This window comes from Microcaecilia unicolor, chromosome 13 (genome assembly GCF_901765095.1).
Source record: "Microcaecilia unicolor chromosome 13, aMicUni1.1, whole genome shotgun sequence".
Lineage (NCBI taxonomy): Eukaryota > Metazoa > Chordata > Amphibia > Gymnophiona > Siphonopidae > Microcaecilia > Microcaecilia unicolor.
The window spans coordinates 65,956,822-65,981,374 of record NC_044043.1 but is presented as its reverse complement, the minus strand read 5'-3'; the positions used below and the strand labels follow the sequence as shown (position 1 = coordinate 65,981,374).

The 24,553-nt window shown below is 42.9% G+C and overlaps 1 protein-coding gene across 3 annotated transcripts in view; it reads left to right on the top strand.

Moving 5' to 3' along the window:
• LOC115482563 (6-phosphogluconate dehydrogenase, decarboxylating) overlaps positions 1-24,553 on the top strand; it is a 419,310-nt gene that overhangs the window by 17,985 nt on the left and 376,772 nt on the right. For 2 of the 3 annotated variants that reach the window (XM_030222452.1, XM_030222450.1), the window contains exons 2-3: positions 2,026-2,198; positions 22,628-22,704. In XM_030222452.1, coding sequence (XP_030078312.1) covers positions 2,093-2,198; positions 22,628-22,704 — 183 coding nt within the window. In that variant the 5' untranslated portion in view covers positions 2,026-2,092. Of the gene's footprint in view, positions 1-1,713; positions 1,732-2,025; positions 2,199-22,627; positions 22,705-24,553 lie in introns of those variants that run through there. The other variant, XM_030222451.1, reaches the window with a different exon arrangement.

The following is a 24,553-nucleotide window of genomic DNA, read 5'->3' as shown; positions in this document are numbered from 1 at the left end:
CACACTTTGCCTTCTCTACAGTCTGTCCTGGTAGTATCAAAATTAGAGTTCTGTGAATGAAGCAAATAGGTAGGATAAAGAGCTTGATCCTGCTTCCCATAGAACTCATTTGTAGCACTGCTCAGATTCCATGCTGCACTTACCGTGTTTCCCCGAAAATAAGACACTGTCTTATATTAATTTTTGCCCCCCAAAATGCGCTAGGTCTTATTTTCAGGGGCTGTCTTATTTTTCGGGGAAACATCAGGGTTGGATCGGGGTTGGCCCGCCCGCCCTCCGTCGCTCCCGGAACTAACCTTAAACGCCTCCTTTCACCTTCGCAGCAAGCAGCAGCAGGGCAGGCCACTCCTTCCTTCCGTGTCCCACCATCGCATGATGTAACGTCCGCGAGGGCGGGGCACAGAAGGAAGGAGGGGTCTGCCCTGCTGCTGCTTGCTGCGAAGGTTAAAGGAGGCGTTTAAGGTTAGTTCCGGGAGCGAGGGGGGTGGGGGGGGGGCGGCCTTGTCCGGCTCTCGGCGGCCCTGCTTCAAACAAAAATTTACTAGGTCTTACTTTCGGGGGAGGCCTTATATCTACAAATTCAGGAAAACCTCTACTAGGTCTTATTTTCGGGGATGTCTTACTTTCGTGGAAACAGAGTAGTAGCAATTTGGGATAAAAGGGGGTGGGGGACATTTTCCCATCACATGCCTTTTACAGATGTGCTGCCTGTTCTCTAATTCTGCAATATCTCTGACTTACAGCTGGTGGGGCTGTGAATTTTTATCCTGAGACCGTTTGCTTAGTGTTGAATGCAGACTGTAGGGTTCCTTTTGCACCTGCTTACCGAATGACGCTATATGCAGCTTTCAGAGATAAATGCGTTTATTGACTGCATTAAGTTTGTTTATATTAAGAGTGGATAATGATGATTGTAAAGTCTAGTAGCAGCAGTGACAGACTTCCATTAACAGTGGTCCATTTGATTCCATTTCTCTGGCTTGTACCATGTATCAGTGTTGGGGGAAGGGCTGCATGACATACTCATTGTTTGAAATAAGAGACTGTGTGTGTCCCTGAGCCGCAACTTGCAGAAGGCAGTGCCTGCTGTAGCTGAAAGCAGTCTCTGAACTTGCTGTACTTCTCCCCTCCCCCCTCCTAGAAATTTCACTTGTGTGAAATGATGGAGCACTGGTCTGGAGTATGCTGCCGCCTCTTCCTGCGCCTCCATTTTACACTTGTTTCATCCACTGGGGGAAAGCTGGGCGGAGAGGAGATGTGTAATGGAGTAGAGTACAAAATCTGCTATTTACAGTACATTGTGTAGACCAGAGTTGGGAGCAGTGTTGGGCCTGGAAGTGCAGCTCTGTATTGTCTTGTCGCCACTGTGCTGTGTACCGATTCATACCCTTTCTGACTGCATTTTATTGCACAGCCACAGACCTGTGATGTAGTGCTTGGGTTAGAGGCCCCAATTCTATTCTCTTATTTACCATACTCTGTGACTTTTAAGTCTCTTGATCTCCCTGTGCTGAAACTGCATGGATTATCTTGCATAATGTTTCAATTGCAGGAGAGAGACAAATAGAGAATGAGGGAGTAGATACTTACTGAGTGAAGTGAAGAGGTCCAGAGAGAGATCTCAGATAAGGCTTCTGATCTATTTCCTTTGTGGACGTGGCTTGGAATTGGACAGTCATTTTAGAGGTCGATTTATCAGTTATTGTAGCAACCAACAAAAATTGTGGGCAGGTGAGTGGCTGTGTTGAGTATGTGTGGTGCAGATAGGCAAAGGGAGCATGGGACAGGAGTCGTGCTGGAAAAGGAGGGAGCAAATATGAATATAATAGTGGGAAGGGTGGGAGTGCTAGGATTCTGATTCGTAGCAGTGGAGTTTGATATTTGACAGCTTGCTCAATTTATGCATTGGAAGATCTGACCAATAACTGACCTTAGGCTTTTGGTCTCCAGCAGGTTTATCTATTAGCTTGTATTCTCTTTTATACTGTCATACTCTAGCTTTTTTTGTGTGTTTGTTTATTTCAGGAACCCAGAAGTACACAATCCAGTTCCACCTCTATTTGTTTGTGGATTACACACCTGAGACTTGAGAATGTCGGGGGCCTCTGTCAAAGTGGCTGTTCGTGTGCGACCTTTCAACTCCAGGGAGACCAGTAAGGATTCAAAATGCATCATTCAGATGCAGGGTAATTCCACCAGTAAGTGTACATCATCTAATCTTATGCTATTTTAATTCTTCTTCAGCTCTTCTATGGCAGGAGAAATAAGCCCTCTCCAAGTAGCTAATGTCATGATATAATTTATTTCCTTTACTCGTGCAGAAATAAAATAACTATAGCAGTAAAAGATAAAAGAGTATTTTACTGAGTTGTGTACTTTATTTTACAGCTGAAATAATTCTTCCTAGCTGAAAGTTTCATTGTTTGAACCATATGAGTTGGAACCAAGTTGTAGGTAGCCATTGAGCTACTCTGAGTCACTGTGTAAGCAATGAAGAAGAATCCTCAGGACTGACATTGTTGGAATAGGCTTTCTGATTAGTAGAAGACTGACATCTGTTGTCTTGATTAAAATGTTCTAGTACATTCAGTTGTGAAAAGTGCTGCACCATAGGAGGCAGCCTTAGGCCACATTAATGGGTAAAATCATGGGCTTTTAGCTTAGGCAACTTCTACAGCACTTAAATTGAAGCCTTTCATTTATCAAATAAACAGGGGCAACATGTATAGTGGTAGTGGCAATGTCCTACTTTGTCCTGCCAATGTACCACAGCTCTCTTCTGGCAGGACAAGCTCTAGGGGTAAGGAAGTAATTCTCTTTTCCATAGCGTCCCACAGATCAATCCAGAGACTTGTGGGTTATGTCCCTCTACCAGCAGGTGGAGATAGAGAGAACTTCAGAGGTTTACTATATGTGGTCATGTGCAGTCACCTTAACTTCAGTATTCTCTCTATTTAGCAGTTGGAAGGTCATAACCGTGCAGCTCTGGATTGATTGGCTCCTGGCCTGGTCCCCTGAGTCTAGTTGAGCTTCTGGGGTCTGAGGTGTCCTGATCCTGGGACTTCGGTGCACACCTGGTGGTGCCAGGTCCCTCACTTTCTCTCCCATCGCCCCTTCCTCTCTCCCGACTGGGATTTGTGGTTCTCATTCGCCTGACTTTAAAAAGAGTCTGAGGTTTCTTTTGCCCCGGCGTCCTCTCCTGCCTTAAAAAAAAAAAAGCCATTTGAGCACTGTAAAAACAACTCCTTAGTCTGACTTCATCCAGCACGTCGGGTTCATGCTGGTTTGCAGTACCAGCTGAGGGGTGTGAGAACCAACTTGGCATGTGACAGCAATTCCTGAGGGGGTGAGTAGTCATTACCCTACCTGTGCTGTTGAGGGAGAGCAAAAGTAGCTCCTGGTGTGGGAGCTGCTGGGCTGCTGCTGTTTCCTGTGCCGGAGCTCCACTGTACACCCAACTTTGTGGAGCATTGTGCTCCTTCCCTGCTCGTTTTGGCGGGTGTCGGGCAGCTGTTTTCTTGGGCGTGCGTTCGTGCACACCTGAGGTTACCATCTTTCCTGCCGTGCCACATGGCAAGACTGAAGCGCTGGCACTCCCTTGGGGCCGATTTGCCTGCGATTCCAGCAGTTTTATGTGCAGGCCTTTTAGAAGATGTGACTGGGGAACTGGGGTGGATGGCTCCCAGTTTCTTCATAATTGTTATTTAAGGGCTTATGAGGAGGAGGCCTGGGGCGGTTTGCAGACTCCTGTGGGAGTCCTCAGGTCTCCCACAGCTTTGATTTTCCCTCAGCTTCCCAAGGGAGAGGTTGGAGGCCCAGTAGACCCGTGCAGCTGTTCTGTGGCAGCTAGAGCCATAAGCTGCAGCTTGGAATGTACTGACTATCTGAAAGTCTTCTGTTGGACATGCCTGTGCCTTGTTAGGTGATTTGCGGTTTGGGTGCACCCTCTTACAGTTGTACTAAGAATATTTCTGGACCCTCCTCAAGGAGGTTCAGGGTTTCTGCTTCCACTACGACAAACCACCTGGCTGCTGGTAGAATGAGCTCGGTTTCAACTCCAGGTCTACCTATGCCTGCTGCATCTCCCAGTGATGGAGTCTCAGTTCACTCCTTGGGCAGGACTTCTCTACAGGTTTCAGGAGGAGTGGACCAAAATTGCCTCAACTCAATGTGTCTTAGTTTTTCTATCGCATGGTTACAACCTGGACTTCACTACAGATGTTTCTTGGAGTCTACATGCAAGCTCAAACACTAATATCAGGCAGTTCTTGCCACGTTTCTGCTTTTAGGCAAATAAACAGTCAAATCTGTTCTCGGTTACAATTGAGGGAATAGAAAGTTGTTCCCTTTGCTTTGTAGTTTCAACCAGGGAGTTTCTTTCCAGCCGAGTTTGGATGTCATAAGAGTCTAGGGTGTTTACGGTTCAACTTTTCACAATGGGAACCTTGCAGTGTGTAATAGTTCAGTCTGGTGGGGAGAGTTTCTAGCCTCCCTGGACCTCAAGGAAACATACTTTCATATTTCTAGTGCTCCTTCTTGCAGAGGGACTTTAGTGATTTATGACCATGTCATTTAGCCTTTCCACGTTACCAAAGACATTTTTTCAAGGTCATGGTGGTAGTGGCAGCTTTCCTTCAGGAGGATGGATTGCAGGTTCATCCATACCTCGTGGCTGGCTGATTTGCGGCTCTCTCGATCAAGTGACTCTGCAAATTTCATCCAAGATACCTATTCTTTTTCAGTCCTTAGGATTGGTAATCAATGTCACCAAGAGTCAGTTGTTTCCAGCACATATCTTGGCTTATCGGGAGTGATGTTCCATATAGGCTTGGGAAGTCCTTTCTTCCTTTTGCTCCTTAGCAACAGGTGCCAACCGAAGTCCGGTTCTACTTTCCGTACCAGGTCCAGGGATATGGGAATAGGTTCAAGTTATGGGCAAAGGGTCTCTTTCTTGGACATTCCCCCATGGGCCTGATTCTGTATCAGACCACTTCAGGGGTTCCTTCTCTGCTTTGGTGCCCATCTCTGTGGTTCCCTTCAAGCCAACTTAGTCTCAGTGGGTGATTTCAACTTCTGCTGACATTTCAGAAGTTTTCTCTTTCTGTGGAGGTGGCTATCTGCAGCTTGTAGGCTGCTAGGGTGTGCTGTAGCTGGCAACAACAGATTTTGGATCCCTTCCAGAAGGCAGTTGACCGCTTCTTACTTGCCAGATGTGGAGTTGAGGCCAGCTTAGTAGCTTCTAATGGCGATTGGTCAGCTCCCTTTTTAGGGCAAGCTGCTGTTTGAGGACTCAGTGAAGTTGGTGGAAGATCTGGGTGACTGATAGACTTGGCGTCTTCCTGAGTGCATGTCTACACATTCTTTTCGGTCCTATCAGGCTCACCTTTATCTTTATGACACCAGGTCTATTGTCCGGGGCAGCCTAGTTTTCTTCAGCTATCCAGTCCAGGCAGGGTCTTAGAACTCCTGACTTAATCCGTTTGAGATCCTCCGGATTTCTACTGAAGGGGTGACAGGGCGCACAGTCCTGTCTTTTCTGCATACGGTGGTTTCTGCCTTCCATCCCATTCTACCTTTGTCTCTTCTCATTTCTTGGATGTTCATCATGTACTCCTATACTATTTGGAAGTGACCAGCAAGTTCCATTCATCAAATCTTTGCTTCATGCTTTGCTTGGGAACTTAGAAAGGTAATGCAGTTTTCAAAGCCACACTGGCTTACTATTTTTAGATTGGCAGATGCAGGCGTAGCGGTTTTGAGGTCAGGGGGAGCAGACCTTTTGTAAAATAAGCATTAGTGGGAAGCTGAAGGGCTGGTCTGCATAGGCACCATTTTATTCAAAATCCATTTAGAGGAGCAACTGCTTCCCTTGCACCCAACCTAGCTACGCCTCTGCATAGTGGGACAATGTCTGGGGTGACCCACTGAGCAGCAGTGACTTCCTATATAGCCTCATGCACTGCCAAAGACTGAAGCGGTCTTCTAGTGCTCACCATTTTAAGATTAGCAGATGCAGCGGTGGCAGGATCAGAAGCAGACATATTCAGAACCTGGAGAGCCTTAGATATATAGGAAGGCGACTCCTCCTTATGAAACACCCACACTGCGGTGAGATCATCAGATTCATGACCTGCTGAGCAGAAATGCCTCCCGGCATATCCTCATGCTGTCCTCTGGCTGGTCACTTGAAAGGGGATCTGGTTTTGAGAGCCATCGTGGCCATTGGCTGAGAGAGGCAATTTCTTTGACTGGCCTCTATATGGGACGGCCTCGCCTATTGTGGGTGGCAGTGCTTTCCTTAGCGCAGTTGCCTTCCTTTTCCGTGACTCTTCTGGCTGGCTTCCATGGCTGCCCTTTGCAGTTTGGCCACATGGTCCTCTGCCCTGCTGTGGATGGCTTTTGCAGATCGCCCACTTGATCTGATGTGTTTCCCTTCCTAGGCTTTGCAGGCTTGGCGTGGCAGTGGTAGGCATTCCAGACTTGACATGGCAGCGCATGTAGCCACAGCCTGTGGAGCATCGCTGCAGTCTACTGAGGTTGTAGTACCCTGCCCTACTTGAGGACTACTTTGGTACATCTCACAAGTCTGGATTGATCTTTGGGACGCTATGGAAGGTAAAATTAGTCTTTAACCTGATAATAGACCAAGAAAATTGTTTCACGTATGACACCCACGACCATGTCATTCCCTTTTACAACTGCTTTTGTTGTAAATATTTTCTTTTCAGGATTGTGCTAATTTTTATTTTGTTATTTTAAGGTATTAGGTATTTAAGCATCCTTGATAGTGCCAGGTTCACAGGGGAATAACTCTCGAGGAGGCTGATGAAAATTAAATTGCTGGTGGAGAACTGGCAGGATAGTGATAAAATAATCAAGCTCAACATTTATAGTTGCTTATTTGACGAGGGGTTCTCTAATAAGCCAATGATTTAGATGGAGGGTGCAAGTCCTGGGTTTTTAAATTCAGGTTAATAATGGTCATGTAAGTTGGAAAGATTCTATATAGTATAGATGGACCCCCTTGTCCTCAACTGTGACATCTACACAAAAGTCCCAGGTGGTCTAGTGCCTCCCCCACCCCACCGGTTACAGATTTTTTTTTTCAACTTTTTATTTATGCATTTTCCATAACCTTATACAAACAGAATTAAATCTTATTTCCAACACATGGTGAATGAACTTGTAAATGGCACATAATACAGACATAAACCCAGTGTCTGCTATTGAAACTTCCTCCCCCCCCCCCCCCCAAGCAACTCGCTTGGCATTATGTGTTCTTAGAGGATGCTGACCAAGTAGTATACAGATCCCATATCCTCTGGTGTTGGGCCAGACGCCCTTTGCTCAGTGCAGTGAGTTTGGACATCAGTTGAATGTAGTTCAATTTTTCCAGCACTACTGAAATGTCCGGCAGGTGGGGTTTTTTTCCATGATGCCGCTAATACCAGCTTACCCGCTACAAACACCTGGGTGGCAAACTGATGTATGTATCGTTGAACCTCCTATGGTCTAAAGTGTAGGAGACAATATTCCAATTTCATCTGATATTTCACAGCAGTCACTGAGCATACAAAGTCCCGGTTATAGATTTTAACAGAAAAAAAAATATCCTTGTTGTGTAGCGGTGCCCCCCCCCCCCCCCCCCACCACAGACCCTTACCTCAAAAGAGGCAAAAGTGATAAACTCGCTCCTGCTTTTGGCGGCGCCATCTTCAAAATGGTGGTGTCCTGCCCCATGCGGTGTATCCTGGGATGAGTTGGGTTGTGGTCAGTTTTCCATGTATGGGAGAAATTCCTTTATATGGTAGACTGGCTTAGGAATTGGACCTGGATTTCTTGTATGTTGGCGTACACTAACACTGGACCATCAAATAGCCCAACCTGGTTGATGAAGGGTTGCCTTTGTTTTGTTTTTCTCTGATAGGGTTTTAGTTGTTGGAGCCAGAGGTCACCATAGGAGGTTCTTGTACATAGCGATAGCTGTTAAAGAACTCCAGACTCTGTACTCTGCTTATAGAGCACACTTGCTTTACAGGTTGCAGTGCATAGCTAAGTGTTAGAAGTGGAGCCAAATCAAGACATGCAAGAATTATATTTTAACTCTGTCAAAGACTTTTTGTTTCTTTATTGTCTTTCCCTGGTGTGCAGCTGAGGTGGTACCTTCTATATTGGTTGTCCATGAACAACATTTTAAACTTTGGGGTATGTGACAGCCTCTGGTTGAGAAAGGAGTCTGTATAGATCATGAGGCGAGGGAATATGCTAGATATCTTGAGAATATGTGTGGGATGTATTGGAAGAAAAAATTGTTAAAGTAGCAGGACTCTGTAGGTTATACAATACATCTATTTATTTCTAATGTTATTGCCTCTCCCTTTTATTTTATTATTTTGTTTCTTTTTCCTTCTTATCTGAACATAATTATTTTTGATATGTAGATATGCACTTTCTCTGGCTACCATATTTATTTATTTATTAGGATTTATTTACCGCTTTTTTGAAGGAATTCACTCAAGACAGTGTACAATAAAAATAAATCCAACATGAGCAATAGACAATTACAGCAGTAAAAATATTCAGATAACAATACAAAGTATGGCATAGTATACTGCTTACAATGTCAACACAATATGTAGTACAACATTTTAATAGACAGTGTAGGGTATAAGCAAAGATGGAACATATAGATAGGTAAGAGAGCAAGAAAATAAGGTGACTAATTTAAAGAAAATTGCACATGAGGTCAGAGAGATGGTTAACATATACACCTGTGTATACAAAGGCACGCTATAGATGCGTTAGCATTTTTAACGTGCATTAAATGCTAATGTACATCAAACACTAACTTGCCTATAGGTGTGTATTGGCGCATTGGCGTTTAACTTTATAGGCTAACGTGCCTTAGTAAACATACCCTATAGATAGGTAAGAGAGTAAGGTGACTAATTTAAAGAAAGGTCAGAAAGATGGTTAAATATGATCTCAGCTAGGGTAGAAGTGGTTAAACATGTCGTGCTGCAGTTTGTGTAGCCCGTGTCACTCCTTGTGTTTGTGAGTGAGACTCACAAATTAGTTACTTCTTCCATTAAAGGCCTGGTTGAAGAGCCAAGCTTTCACCTGCATCCTGAAGTAGAGCTAGTCTTGTGTTAAGCGGAGCCTTTCAAGGAGTGCTTTCCAGAGTGTGGGGGCTACTCTGGAGAAGTCTCGCTTGCAGGTATCACATCGTGTAATGTCTTTTGGAGAAGGTGTGGTTAGTGATAGTCCTTGGAGGTTCGTAGAAGATAATCTTTCAGGTAGGGCCATTTCCTTTAAGGGCCTTGAAGGTCAGACAGAGTTTTTACCGTGTTTCCCCGAAAATAGGACCTACCCTGAAAATAAGACCTACCGGGGTTTTCCTGCAAATTTAAAATATAAGACATCCCCCCAAAAGTAAGACCTACCAAACTTTTTTTTTAAGCAGGGCTGCCAAGAGCCACCCGAGGTCGTGCCCCCTTCCCACTCGAGGTCGCTGGACCCCCCCCTCAGTCGCTCCCGGAAGTAACCTGAAGCTCCTTTCACCTTCGCAAGTTCGGATTGGAGCAGCAGCATGGCAGACCTCTCCTTCCTTCCGTGTCCTGCCCTCGCCTGACGTAACATAACGTCAGGCGAGGGCGGGGCACGGAAGGAAGGAGAGGTCTGCCCTGCTGTTGCTTGCTGCTTCGAATCCGAACTTGCGAAGGTGAAAGGAGCTTCAGGTTAGTTCCAGGAGCGACGGAGGGGGGGCCAGGCGACTTCGGGTGGGGGGGGGGCGACCGATGTTTCCCAGAAAATAAGACATCCCCCCGAAAATAAGACCTAGCACGTTTTGGGGAGGAAAAATAAATATAAGACAGTGTCTTATTTTCGGGGAAACACGGTATTATTATTATTATTTATTACATTTGTACCCTGCGCTTTCCCACACAAGGCAGGCTCAATGCGGCTTACATAGTAACAATATAAAGAATTACAAAGTCGTAAGAAGAATATACAGTTTGTGGTAAACGCAAAATTAATGGGGTTAACGGATAAGTAAGTTGAACATAGGAGGAATTGGGTTCAGAAGGAAATGAGCGTTGGGAGTTAGGCGTAGAAAGATGGAGATATATGGATATGGGGTAACAAAAAGAATAATAGGAAACATGTTCAATGTATAACTATTGTCAATAAGAATCATGTGGGCAAGTTTTGGTTAGGTTGAATTGTTAGGGTAGGCTATCTTGAAGAGATGGGTCTTCAGTGCTTTTCTGAAGGGCAAAAGGCCGTTAATGGTACGGATAGGTCTTGGTAGAGCATCCCAAAGCTGGCTACCTGAATAGGAAAAATTGGATGCGTAGAAGGATTTGTACTTAATACCTTTGCAGTTGGGGAGGTGTAGATTAAGGTAAGTACGGGAAGACGCCAAACTGTTCCTGGTTGGGAGGTCGATAAGGTGATTCATGTAAGTGGGGGCTTCTCCGTGTAATATCCTGTAAATCATTGTGTGGACTTTAAAGTTAATTCTTTCTCTGATGGGGAGCCAATGAAGTTTCTCCCGAAGAGGTATTGCGCTGTTGAATCTTGACTTACCAAAAATAACACTGGCTGCCGTGTTTTGGGAAGTCTGGAGCTTTATCAATATTAGGGACTTATAACCTAAAAAAACACTACTGCAGTAATCTACGTGTGTAAGTACAGTGGATTGTACTAGGTTCCGGAAGGTGTCTAGGGGAAGTTATGGTTTCACTCTTTTCAAAATCCACATTATGTTAAACATCTTTGTGTTGATGACTTTAGCATGGTTTTCAAATGATAAATGATTATCAATTGTTACTCCAAGGATTTTCAAGTTGTCTGATATGGGGAATTTAACCTCTGGGGTGCTAAGAGTAGTTGGGATGAGTGGAGAATGTTGAGAAGATAGGGCTAAACACTGTGTTTTCTCTTTATTTAATTTCATCCTGAAAGCTTCAGCCCAAGAAGTTAAAGTGGTCATACTTGTGTTAATTTTATCGGAGATTTCAGATAGGTCAGTTTTAAAAGGGATGAATATAGTGACGTCGTCAACGTAAATGAAGGGATTGAGGCCATATTTGGCTAGTGCTCTGGCCAGAGGAATCATCATTAGGTTAAAAAGTATTGGAGAAAGCGGAGATCACTGTGGCACTCCGCACTGCGATAGCCATGGAGATGACATGTTTGTAGGTCCTATGACTTGGTAGGATCTTGTAGTGATGAAGTTTTTTATCCAGTTAATGATGTTGCCACCTATCCCAAGTTTGTCCAAAAGTTTAGTTAGGGTGGTATGATCAACCATGTCAAAGGCACTGGATAGGTCGAATTGCAGAAGAAGGATATGGTTCTCAATTGCTATTTCTTGTTTGAATTTGGATATTAAGGTAATGAGGACCGTTTCTGTGCTGTGGGCCGAACGGAAACCTGAATTTTAAATTTAGCCCTATATTGTACTTGTTAACATCATTTAAAAACCCTTCTTCCCGAGAGAAACATTTTGTAAATTAATACAATCAATTGTATTAAGCCATGCAGATTACTGTAACGGAATCTATGCGGGATGCAAAGATCAACTCACAAAGAAACTCCAGACAGCCCAGAATACAGCAGCCAGGCTAATATTCGGTGAGACGCGATTTGAAAGTGCTACACCCCTTCGAGAAAAATTGCAGTGGCTCCCTATTAATGAACGCATTACCTTCAAAATCTGCACCCTGATCCACAAAATTATCTACGGCATAGTCCCAGGATACATGATTGACCTTATAGATCTGCCAAACAGGAACAGTTCCAGATTATCTCAAACATATTTAAACCTCCATTATCCACACTGCAAAGGTCTCAAATACAAAACAACCTATGCATCCAGCTTCTCCTATTTTGGAACGCACTGCCAAAAGGAGTGAAAACAACATACAATCATCTAAACTTCAGGAAATCACTAAAAACTTACCTGTTCACAAGGGCATACACTTCATAGATGTCAACACCCTGCAACGCAACATATCCAGCGATCGTATCGGACACTATTTAACCTTTCTCGCTCTAATCCCCCTTATGCCTGAAAGAAATGGACCCTTTATACGACCACAGTACCACTTTGTATTTGTTCCCCTACCGTTCTTGGCGAATGCCTACGGTAGGTACTATGTAAGCCACATTGAGCCTGCAAATAGGTGGGAAAATGTGGGATACAAATGTAACAAATAATAATAAATAAATAATAATAAATAATTTTGAATCACTCATCAGCTGTTCTGCTAGATTTGGTCTTTATGTCTAGGAGGCTCTGACTTTATTTATTTGATTTTTTTATTTCACCTTTTTAAAATGTTTTGTTCAAAATGTTTAACAATGAATTTGCACACTAGGGAATAGAGCATTTATCGCTAACAGTTACACAAATATCATTGAATAATTCACACAATTTACTGAAAAGGCCATAAGCTAAAAAAGTAGGTTAAGTAGAGGTTAGACAAGGGAAGACCTGAGAACTTTCAGCCCACTAGCCAAATAGCTGTAGGGCTGTTAGATAAGGTACAACATGAAAGACTTTTCTGGAAAATATCTTTATTGAGCCAAGGCATAATTAAGAACAAATACAAGGAGGCCTTTCCCACAACAAATGTAATAAATAATAACAAAACAATACAAATGAACATATGCACAAAACAAGCCTTTCATGAAGTGATAAAAAACACTTAAAAATAATGCAGATAAATAAAACCAACTCAACACACCCTCAACCCATTTTTTATAACATGAAAATTACCTCCCCTCCCAACCTTCCCCCCCTCCAACCCTCTGTCATCCGTCCAGAAATGCAAGTGTCCTCTGTGAGGTTGTCCGCCGGATACAGAGAAACATATCTGGTCCACAAATCAAGATAGCCACGAAGCCCCAAGGAGACTGAAAATGTAAGAGAAAGAAATAGCCAAATCGCCATTTCGTCCATTAGGTGATGCCATGCAATTATTGATGGAGGCGCAGGGTCAGAAGGAGAGCAGCCAGGAGGATAAATTTACATTGCACATCTCTCATTCCCTTTGCCCGTAGCAAAGCCATACTGCCCAGGAGCACCACAGAGTATGACCAGTCAAATGAACATTGTACAACAGCTTCAATAGCTTCCAGCGCCCTGGACCAAACTGCAGGATAGGGAGGGGCATTCCATAAAGGAATGAAGGAAAGTGCCTGGCACAGCCCTACATTTCACACAAGTGTCATCTTCCCATAAGCCCATAACTTTCCCCTTCTGCCTGGTGATGTGAACCCTATGTAAAATTCTAAATTGGATGTCCTGTAAAGCTGCATTGGAGTCACTGTGTGTAAATTCTCAAACATAGCCCCTAGCTGAGCCTCTGAAATGTCTTTCGCTATGTCCAGGCTCCACTGCCCGGCCAACTTCATCAAATAAGGAGCTTTCCTAGAATCCCGAATCACCTGGTACCATTGGGATAACTTATTTAATTTAGGGGGTAAATGTAAAAAAATCTGATCCAGCTGCAGGAAAGCCACCCACTCCTTCTGGTGTCGTTCAGTGACCAGAATATAGTCCCTTGCCTGAAGAAAGGCAAAAAATTGAGAGTTGGGAAGGTTCCACGCATGCTTGGCTTGATCAAAAGATGGGAAACCCGCTCCCCTTAAGAACCGGAAATGGCCCAGGTAACTGCACCCCCCCCTGTGCCCATTGCCAGAAGACCGTAGAATCCATACCAGCAGGGAAGTCCGGATTTCCCATCAGAGTGAAAAAAGAGCTCTGCTTCCCCAAGGCCCCTTCATGACTCCACCACCACCTCCAAGCCTTTAGCAGTGCACCCAAAAAAGGATTTCCCTGCAAGCCCCCCAGGGTCCGAGCTCAACAGGAATCTAAGACTACAAAGGGCTCATAAGGTGCACACCAGCTACTCCAGAAAGCAGTAGGGGTAAACAAAGTAGCCCCCGAATGGATCTCATGTATCCAATGGAGGAGCGCCGCAAAATTATACACCCTTAAATCTGGCAAGTGGACCCCCCTTCGCACCCTATTATGCGTTAATTTGAGAAAAGGTATTCGGGGACGTTTTATGTGCCATATAAAAGAACTAACAATGCTGCAAAACGGGCCGTATTCCTGTCTGTTCACCCAAAGTGGGAGCATTTGCAATGGATACAACAGTTTAGGTAGGACTACCATCTTAACCAATGCAACTCGGCCCAAAATGTTCACAGAAAGATCCCTCCAGTGAGAGCAAAGCTGCTTCAATGCCTCTAGCTTTTTAATAACATTTTTCTTTATAAACCTAAAACTGATTGGCGCTAAGATACACCCCAAGATATCTGATTCCCACACTCACCCAGGACAGAGGAAAGTTAGGCAGAGAAGTGCTAATACATGATCGCGATATGGGCAATGCTTCCGATTTCCACAAGTTCATACTGAGACCCGAGAATGCTCCAAAATCACGAATGATGGACATCACTTGTGGTACACTATGAAAGGCTTTTCTGGGTGTTAAAGTAGAGCGTTGTAGTGACATGGCAGGATAGTGATGGATCAAGTTTTGATTTTTTAAAAACTAAGGTCCAGATGCTCAAAAGTTGCCATTAAATACTGCGTGAACTTACAGATTTTGAAACATTGATCGATGGTCAAAGGAAATTGCATGAAAATGAAATGCGCAGAAATTCTGCAAGTTGCTCAGTAGGGAAAGTGCCTGGCATGTGTAGAACAGTCTTGCAGTAAACATTGATGTCCTAAGCATATCTAGGGAAAAAGGCGACAATTGCATCATAGGCGTGTGTCCACTATTGTGACACCACATGGAGTTTCTTTTTTTTTTATTCCACGACAACTTTTAACAGTGCTGTTAGGGGCAGGATACACGCACATGACATATTTCACACACGTGCAGATACTATCAACGAATGTTCCATGACAATTTTTTAACACTGTGGTTAAATGCGGAACACACAAATAATACATGCACATAGCACATTTAACACACACTTGTAGATACTATTAAAAAATGCAAGCAGGCTGCTCCACTGAGAAGTTGCCCTCATGCAACAACAGCTCTAGACCTGCCGGAACATGAATGTTAAAGGTGGTGCTCCTTTCTGTGCATCGCATGGAATGCTAATTTTAATACTAATGAGCAGATTGTAAACATTTGCATAGGATTATTGGTAGCTGCTACCGTGAAAGGTAAAAATGACGCAGAACGCCTTTGTGCATTAGACACTGAATAATGAAACACAATTGGACCATCACGAACATACTTAAATCTTCACTACCCTAGCTGCAAAGGACTAAAGTACAAATCAGTTTACAGATCCAGCTTCTCCTATATAAGCACGCAACTGTGGAATGCACTACCGAAAGCCATAAAAACAACGTACAACCACCTTAGCTTCTGGAAATCACTAAAGACCAACCTGTTCAAAAAGGCATACCCTACTGACCCAACTTAGGTGCCTGAACCCAGCAACACAACGAAACCAAAGCCATAATGAACACTTTATAACTCTCCTTCTCTACGATTCTCCTAATGTGTTTGTAACACATGAACCTCTTTGATAATAACATCACTTTGTATTTGTTTAATCACCGGAGGCGACTAACGCCTCATGGTACTATGTAAGCCACATTGAGCCTGCAAATAGGTGGGAAAATGTGGGGTACAAATGTAACAAATAAATAAATGTGCATGCGATTGGCTACAACCAGTCTAAATCAAACATTTCAAACATGGTAAGCTTTGAGAATTCCCCCCGAGTCAGCAGTAGGCAAAATGGGGTCTCCTTGTAGACTAAATTAAATGTTGAGATAAGTGCTGTGGTTTATTTAAAAGTTTTATGAAGTGAATGAAAGTTATAAATAGGAGTTTTCACGACTAGTGATTGTAACTTAAGCCCTATAAGCTATTTGGCTGATGGGCTGAAAAGGTTTGAAGTCTTCTCTTATCTCTAGTTAACCTATTTTATAGCTTATGGCCTTTGTAGTAAATTGGAAAAATTATTTAATTATACTCCTGCTGTGTTTCCTGTGCCCTCTTGTTAGTATTTTTTTGTAAACTGCTTAGATATGTTTTTATGATTTTGCAGTAAATCAAAGTAAAGTGAACAGTGAATTCTACAGCCATGTTTGTGATAGAGCCACCCCTCTGCTTGCAGTGTGGCCTGTCGTTAAGTTGCAAGTCATTTTTAAAAACTATGCTTAGTTTTCCATGCATTCAGGAGAGGAAGACCAGGCTGTTTGAGGGACAACTGTGATTGTATCAGGATCCATACCTACTGACCCCTCTACTGAAGGAATTGATGTCAGTCTGGATCAGGATAAGAAGCTTTATAAATCTGAGACCAGAGGAGTTGAGATTAGAGATTAACTATCTGTGCTTTCAGAGTGACCTGGTTTTTCTGCTAGCCTGGGATCAGCTAAGAGCTGGGGAGCCACATAATAAAATATATGATCAATTGCATGAATAGTTTTTGTTTTGAAGGATTTTTTGGGGGGTGGGGCCTGGAGAACTTTGCATTTCATTTGAAAATTTGGCTTGAGCATCTGGGATGTGATTAGTATGGGATGTTTGGCATTTTATTGCTTTGTGTTTGTTTTGCCTGAAAAAAATGGAATCTAAGTGTTAAATTTATATACCTAAGATTTATTTATTTGTTACATTTATATCCAGGTAACAAACGCAAAAGGGGAAAATACCGCTTTAGATTTTATAAGACAACAATAAAGTAAGCGGATCTGATCAAAACAGATTTGCAGAAAAAAATTAATGGAGGGGGGGAAGAAAGACCTCAGACAGGTGATAATCAGCCAAATTACTGGAATTGCTCGTAAGAAATCACCATATATCAATCACTGGTCTTAACCCAACCTCCTCCCGTGGTGTGAACAAATTTTTATGTGATTTTTTTTATAATTTGCTAAATTCAAAAACATAAAATGCAAAGGAACACAAAAACTACTTAGCTTGAAGAAGCGTAGTGCTGGGGCATCCCCAACGGACCTGTTTCGCCACTGGGGCTTCTGCAGGGAAAGGACGCCCTGTCTGGATGCACTGCTCAAAATGACAAGTAGTGGTGTCCTGAAACAACAAAGCACACAGTGAGAGACCCACTTTCCCTGCAAACCTGTCCTAATTGAACTGAAGAACAAATACATACTGCTTGCCAGCCCTACTGGCGGATCAAAAATGAGGATCTCGCAAAAGATGCCGCGAGCCAAAGACGGCTTTTATATGCTTTGCGGCTATCAGTGTGGTAAAACGGCTATGTATAATTGGCCGGTTTGGCAGTCGGCTACGTGCTGTACGAAATAACCGACCAAAGCACTGTAGCCGCCCAACCTAGTACGCTGATAAAAAGATGATCAGACAGGGATCATCAAGGGCAGAACCCTTTGAACACTGAGTAAAAAACGAAAAACAAAAAACAACATAAACAAACAAAAATCTATGCCAAACGGGAAAAATGCCTGCATGGTACTCCTATAGAGCTGCGCTGTGTGTGTAGGTCCGGTGGTGCAAAACACCCGGCCGGGGCACGCACACCAAACAAGGGAAATGTTCCTGTAATATGCACAAGTCCAAAAAGGTCCATTCCAAAAAACACAGTCCAGTCAATTTTTGAATTCAAGCCTCCGGGTTCCACAGACTGCACACATTTTCCCACCTATTTGTAGGCTCAATGTGGCTTACATAGTACCGGAGAGGCATTACAGACTTCGGTGTAAACAAATACAAAGTGATGTTGTGGTAAGATAAAGTTCATGTGGCACAGCCACACTAGGGAATCGTACAACGGAAGAGTTGTGTTATGTCCATTACGTTCTTTAATTTAGTTGTGTTGCAGAGATCAGGCATTTATGTTGGATCAGTAGGGTATGCCTTTTTAAACAGGTTAATTTTTTGTGTTTTCCGGAAGTTTAGGTGGTCGTTCGTAGTTTTCAAGGCTTTTTCTGAAGTAGATAATATCAGTTTTTTTCCAGTATACATTTGGTTTCCTTATTGTCTTTCTAAATCAGTCCAATTTAATGGGTTGAGACCCCCTACAAGGAGGTAGAGCTACTCAGTTATTCTAGTGACATCACTGGTATAAGGGCCAGCCTGGAATTCTCCAGTATTTCTCAGCCTCCAGCAGATAGTGTAGGTTGGTCTTTGCTGGTGCGGCAGGTCTTAGGCCTGACTCCTGGGATGCAGTCCATGGCTTGTGTCCTTTGCGGTTAGTCCCTGGGCCTTTTGCTCCCAGCAGGGTTTAAAAAAGGTTTGGATAACTTCCTAAAAGTCCACTGCTTATTTCTAGGATAAGCAGCATAAAATGTATTGTACTGTTTTGGGATCTTGCTAGGTACTTGTAACCTGGATTGGCCACTGTTGGAAACAGTCTATCCTAGTATGGCAACTCTTATGTTCTTATGAAGACTGAGTGGACCAAATGGGCAACCAGTGTCAAAATCCACTCCTTGTACAAAATGCTTTGTATTACTACTACTACTACTACTAATCATTTCTATAGTGCTACAAGGCATACACAGCGCTGTACACCATACACAAAAGACAGTCCCTGCTCAAAGAGCTTACAATCTAGGTAAACAGACAGAACAATTAAGGGTAAGGGAATAAAGAGGTGAGGATAAGGGATAGGGCAAGTGAGTTAGGAGTCAAAAGCAGTGGTAAAGAGGTCGGTTTTAGAGTTAAGATTTTCTCAGCTGGCAGTTTGAGATCTACCAGTTTCCAAAAAGATAGGATTACAAGGAAAAGTACAGGGAAAAATGGGCAATTTGCTTTTGGATGCTGGCAATGTGTTACTTTTCCTCTCTGCTACTGCATAGCTGCTATTACTAGGCTGGTTTCTGTCAGAGGCAATTTCTTGAAGCTGAAGGGATGTTGCTGCTGCTGATAACTTAATTACAGCTGCAACATAATGACTTTAGTATCTGTTTACAAACAGTGTATTTAATTACTAGATAGTGGCTTTAAAGTATCAGATACACAAAGGAGTCTATGAAATGAGTAACCCTTACTCACTTGTTCAGTACCCATGTTTTATCCATGGGTATAATTAAACACTGTTCCCTGCTGTTCACAATGGGGGACAGAATACTAGCAATTTTTGACCTCCTTTCTGACAGTGCCTCAGTACTGAGAGCATTTTTCACAAAAATAAGTTTCCTTGTCACAGTGGCGTAGGAAGGGGGGGGGGCGGAGGGGCAGTCCGCCCCGGGTGCACGCCGCTGGGGGGGGGGGGGGGTGTCGTCTCCGTTGGTTCCTTGCTCCCTCTGCCCCGGAACAGGTTACTTCCTGTTCCAGGGCAGAGAGAGCAAGGAACCAATGGAGCCGACGCAGCTCCCAGTGACGTAGACTCAGGGGCGGATCGGCCCTCCCGCCCGCCCCTTGCTTCTAAACTAGGTAAGATCGCGCTCCGGGGGAGGGGGCGCACCGGAGGGGGGGGGCGCCGTGCTGCACCCGGGGGGGGGGGTGCGCAGCGACGACCCGCCCCGGGTGTCAGCCGCCCTCGCTACGGCACTGCCTTGTCATCTGTAGGAGACCAGTCCAGACTAATGGGTTGTGTCCATCTACCAGCAGAAGGAGACAGAGAAAATAGTTCCAAGTAAACCGCCCCTTAAGGGTATCGTGCAGCCTGGAATGTTCATTTTCTCTGACTCCTAGTGGTTGGTGGACGGATCGTGCAGCTGCTCTGGATTGCTGGCTGGTAGCTCCTGTCCCTAGATATAGGCAGAATATAAATGAATAAACTAAATCAGATGGATATTTTAGAAACTTTATTTATTCTGTTGGAGAGACAGGCCAAATGCTTAAGACCAGACTCAATTTACATCAGCACCACATTAAACACTACAGTACTAACCAGGTTAACATCTCTGTAGGACAGCATTTTGCCAGACCAGAGCACTGCATGAATGACTTTATGGTAAGAATACTAAAAGGAAATGTTAAAACCGTTCAGGAACGTAAAAACTTTGAAGTTAAAATGGTAAAATATTTTGACATCCACCAGACAGGACTTAACAAAGATCTGGGTTTCCTATCACATTATAAACCATAAAATTATACTGCTTTGTCAGCCTTTGATCATCCAATTCATCTCTCCCTCCCACCCATTTCTACCTTTTCCCATGAGACTGTTGTTAGAATGCTTTTTTTATCTATATATCTGATCTGAAGAAGAAGGGTTACCTTCAAAAGCTAATCAAAAAATGTATTGTTAATCTAATAAAAAAAAAGGTATCACCTTACTTTCTTTGTTTTGTTTTATTTCTGCTTATTACCTTCATAAAGTCCAAATATCCAATGTGGCCATGTTTCAATATGTCTTCATTGGGGATGTAACAGTTATGAGATGGTGTTGTGCTTGGTAGGAGCAACAGATTAATGCAAACCAGCTCTCCACTGATAAGACTGTCAGTCAAATTAGCAGCTGCTTATATTTCTGCTCATAGACCTAATTTGACTAATACAGCGATTCCCAAAGTTTTTACTATGGTGGAACCCCTAAAAATTGTTTTCTTACACCGATGAGCCCTCAATTTATGTAAACCTGTTTATGTTCATACAAACAGATTCTATAATCTTTTTTCTTGAGGAACCGCTGAAAAGAGATTGAGGAACCCAGTTTGGCAATTACTGGATTAATACAAACCAGCACCCCCACCTATAAATCAATCTGTGGCTCCTACCAAGCATGACAGTATCTCATAACCGTTGTATCCCTGATGAAGATACTTTAAAGCATGGCCATGTTGGTTATTTGGATTTTATGAATAAAGTTTGTGAAATATCCATCTGTTTGATCCTTCGTGGTGGATCTGCTTCTTTGATGCTACTGTTTGGTGTGGAATTGGATCCCTTGCCCCTATCTGCTGCAGCAATCAAGGCAGCTCAAGACACTGCCTGAGGCATGGGATGCTACCCTTAGCAATATTCTCTTGTGTTTTGTATGTGTGAGAGGGCTCGGTATGAACATGGTCCTGGATCCTTTATTCATACTGGTGTGCACAACTGGGTGGCATTTTTATAGTTCTGTCTTGTTCAGTTGCCTTGTGACTCTTCTGCATATAGATTAGCACACACAAATTGGCTTTGAAAGTGCAGAGAGAAAGAAGTTCTTAGCTCTTCAGCTCAGGTTACCATTTTGTTGTTCTGTTACTATGTAGAGTGCATAACCATGCAGGAGTGTTCTGGCATCAGGCAGGAGGCTTTTTCTGCACACTCAGCACAGGCATGCATATGTGCCTGGCTCACAGTTTATGATCGCAGTGAGTGGCATCAAATAGGAGAGATTTGCTAGCAACTGTTGCTATTTGTGGCTGTGGTGAGATCCCCAGGACAGAATGAAGCATCTGTTAGAGGATTCAGGAAGGAGAATTCTGCAGCTGTCTCCCCTTCTAGAACTGCCTTTAGATTGGCATCAGTGTTATACCAAAGTGCGGAGCAGAAGCTTGGGAGTGGGGATTTGACAGCTAAATCTAAGTGTACTAGGGAAAACCAGGGTATTCATTCCTCTGATTTCTTTTTGGCTGCAATGGTAGAAACTCCTTGTGGATACCATAGGTGATGTTCAATACTGACTCCTCCCTTCCCCTTCTCATCACCGCTGTCTAGGGGAGAAAAAAAATGATGCAAGCAGAAATTTGGACAGAAACAGCTTTTTGAGATCTGGCTCTCGCTTTTTATATTTCGTTTAGTAATAACTGCACCAATTGTGTGTGCCAGAATTTGGGGTTCTTTGGCACAGGAGTTGCTGTGGTGCTTAGCACACACTATCTGCTGCAAGGCTCACAGGAATAAAATAGTCTGTGCAGCAGATAGCAGTGCACTCTGGCCGTCTTCAAATCTAACATAAAAGCCCACCTTTTGATGCTGCTTTTAACTCCTAACCGTTATTCACATGTTCAGAACCCTTTATTATTATTATTATTGTTATAGATTTTGCTCACATCTTTTTCAGTAGTAGCTCAAGGTGAGTTACATTCAGGTACTCTGGATATTTCTCTGTCCCAGGAGGGCTCACAATCTAAGTTTGTACCTGAGGCAATGGAGGGTTAAGTGACTTGCCCAAGATCACAAGGCGCAGCAGCGGGATTTGGACCGGCCACCTCTGGATTGCAAGACCAGTTATTTTATCATCCTCACTTTAATATTCCCTTATCTCTTGTTTGTCCTGTTTGTCTGTCCTAATTAGATTGTAAGCTCTGTCGAGCAGGGACTGTCTCTTCATGTTCAAGTGTACAGCGCTGTGTACGTCTAGTAGCGCTATAGAAATGATTAGTACTGTAGTAGTAGTAAATGACCCCTAAGTTAACAGGATACCATGACGTGTGATTTGTGATAAATACGGCCCGACAACTTCTCCTGGATGTGCTGCCTGGTATTAAAGCTCCTAACATTTAAAGTAGATGAAATTGCTTCTGTTTTTCTTCCTCTCTATGTCCCTGTTATTTCTTTCTTTGAAAGGTAGAGGAGGTATTTCTCTTCCCTTATGGTGCTCCTCAAATGTCTTCTCACTAGCTCACTTCATACATTTATTGTGTTGCTTGTACCTCTGCACCCATGAAATATCTCTCTCAGCTGTTAAGAATTTGACTTCTTATTTGTCCTAGGTATTATCAATCCGAAGAATCCAAAGGAACCACCTAAGTCCTTTAGCTTTGATTATTCTTACTGGTCACACACCTCGGTAAGGATTTCTGCTCCATATTTGCCTATTCCAAAGTAGTGAAGTACTTGGACTGCCCTGCTGTATGCATGAACTATATGTTTGTTTACTAGTTGGATAGGTGGAGAGTGGGTTACGTTGCCATATGTGTGCATAATAGGAGGTAGGCTTTGAGTGCTGACTGTGCTGGAATTTTATTTTAATGTAAAGGTTTTTATAAACATTATTTTACACCAGTTTTGATGTTTCTTGATGATTGTGATCTGAAGAGAATAAGTTGATTCACAGCTTTGATAAATAAAAGCAATATTTAGTTGATTCACAGCTGTCATGAATAAAAGCTGTAAGCATCCAATCACATGAGGCATACTTCTTACCACTAATGTAATAGGAGACCAATATTCACCCACTTACTTCTGCTTTAACATTACCTCAACATAGTAATGACCTCTTCCCAGGGAAGGAGAGCTTCTTCCAGGAGCTACCCTGCTCAGCCTGGGCATCCCCTTTGGGAATGAATGCTGAGTCTACCCAGACTGTGCATTTCCTGGTCCCAGCTGTCAAGTTGATTTTGCCGGGGTGGTAGGTTCAGTGCCATATATTTTATACTTATCTGAGCAAAGCTGGCATTGCATGAAAGCAAGAGTGTTGTTTGTGCTGTTGATGCGAAATAGAGCAAATGGAAAGTTAAATTTTAATGTGCTTATTAAAAATGACCATCAGATTTTTTTTTTTTTAGCAGTAATATAGTAAAGTATCAAAACAACATTTTGGCATTCAAGAAGATCTTACAGCAGACTACTGCAACATGTCTCATTTCATGTAAAAATTGCACATACAACACTTTTAGGTGATAATAAATTTGTGCACTAATGTATTTCTTGTCTACTCTCCAAAAACTGTGATTTTGTTTCATTTATATGCAAGACTACGCTGGTTAAGATTGTTACAAGCAAATGCATATAAATGTAGAACAATAAATACACTAATAAAATGTTACTCACTTTTTCAATGAACATTTATAGTACATAAGTACATAAACATCGCCATGCTGGGACAGACCAAGGGTCCCTCGAGCCCAGCACCCTGTCACCGACAGTGGCCAAAAGAACAAGCAATTTGTCCCGCCCATCCTAGAAATACTGTATTCCCTCGTCCATTCAATAACATTCTATGGCTTTTTCCTCCAGGAAGCCGTCCAACCCTTTTTTGAAGTCCGCTAAGTTAACCGCCTTAACCACCTTTTCCGGCAGCGAATTCCAGAGTTTAACTACGTGTTGAATGAAGAAAAATTTCCTTCGATTTGTTTTAAATTTACCACACTGCAGCTTCATTGCATGTCCCCTGGTCCTAGTATTTTTGGAAAGCGTAAACAGACTCTCCACATCGACCCGTTCCATTCCACTCATTATCTTATAGACCTCTATCATATCTCCCCTCAGCTGCCTTTTCTTTGTAAAGGACCTCATTTTACATGTATGCTTAAGAAAATTAGGTTGATAAGAACTTTATTTAATCTTATACTACTAATATAAATGATTCAGATCAATGTGTCAGTAATTTAATTTCCTCTTTTCCCCAAAAATATACTTAGAACCTACACATGAGGATACTGCCAAGGCTGACCTCCATGTACAGTATGTGAAAAGAAAAAAAAGCTTTCAGTTTTAGTTATCTATTATACCTTCAGTCTCTAGATGCCAGCTTTCTCTGTAGCATCACCACCTCTGTTTTGGCTGATGTTGACCCTCCATTGTCACCTGGGATTTTTTTTAATGTTTTAAGAAGAGCAGTTTTGGCAGCTGAAATACGATGAATTAGACCTAATTTGGAGTATTTAATTCTGGTTGCCATATCTCCAACTGAAAGT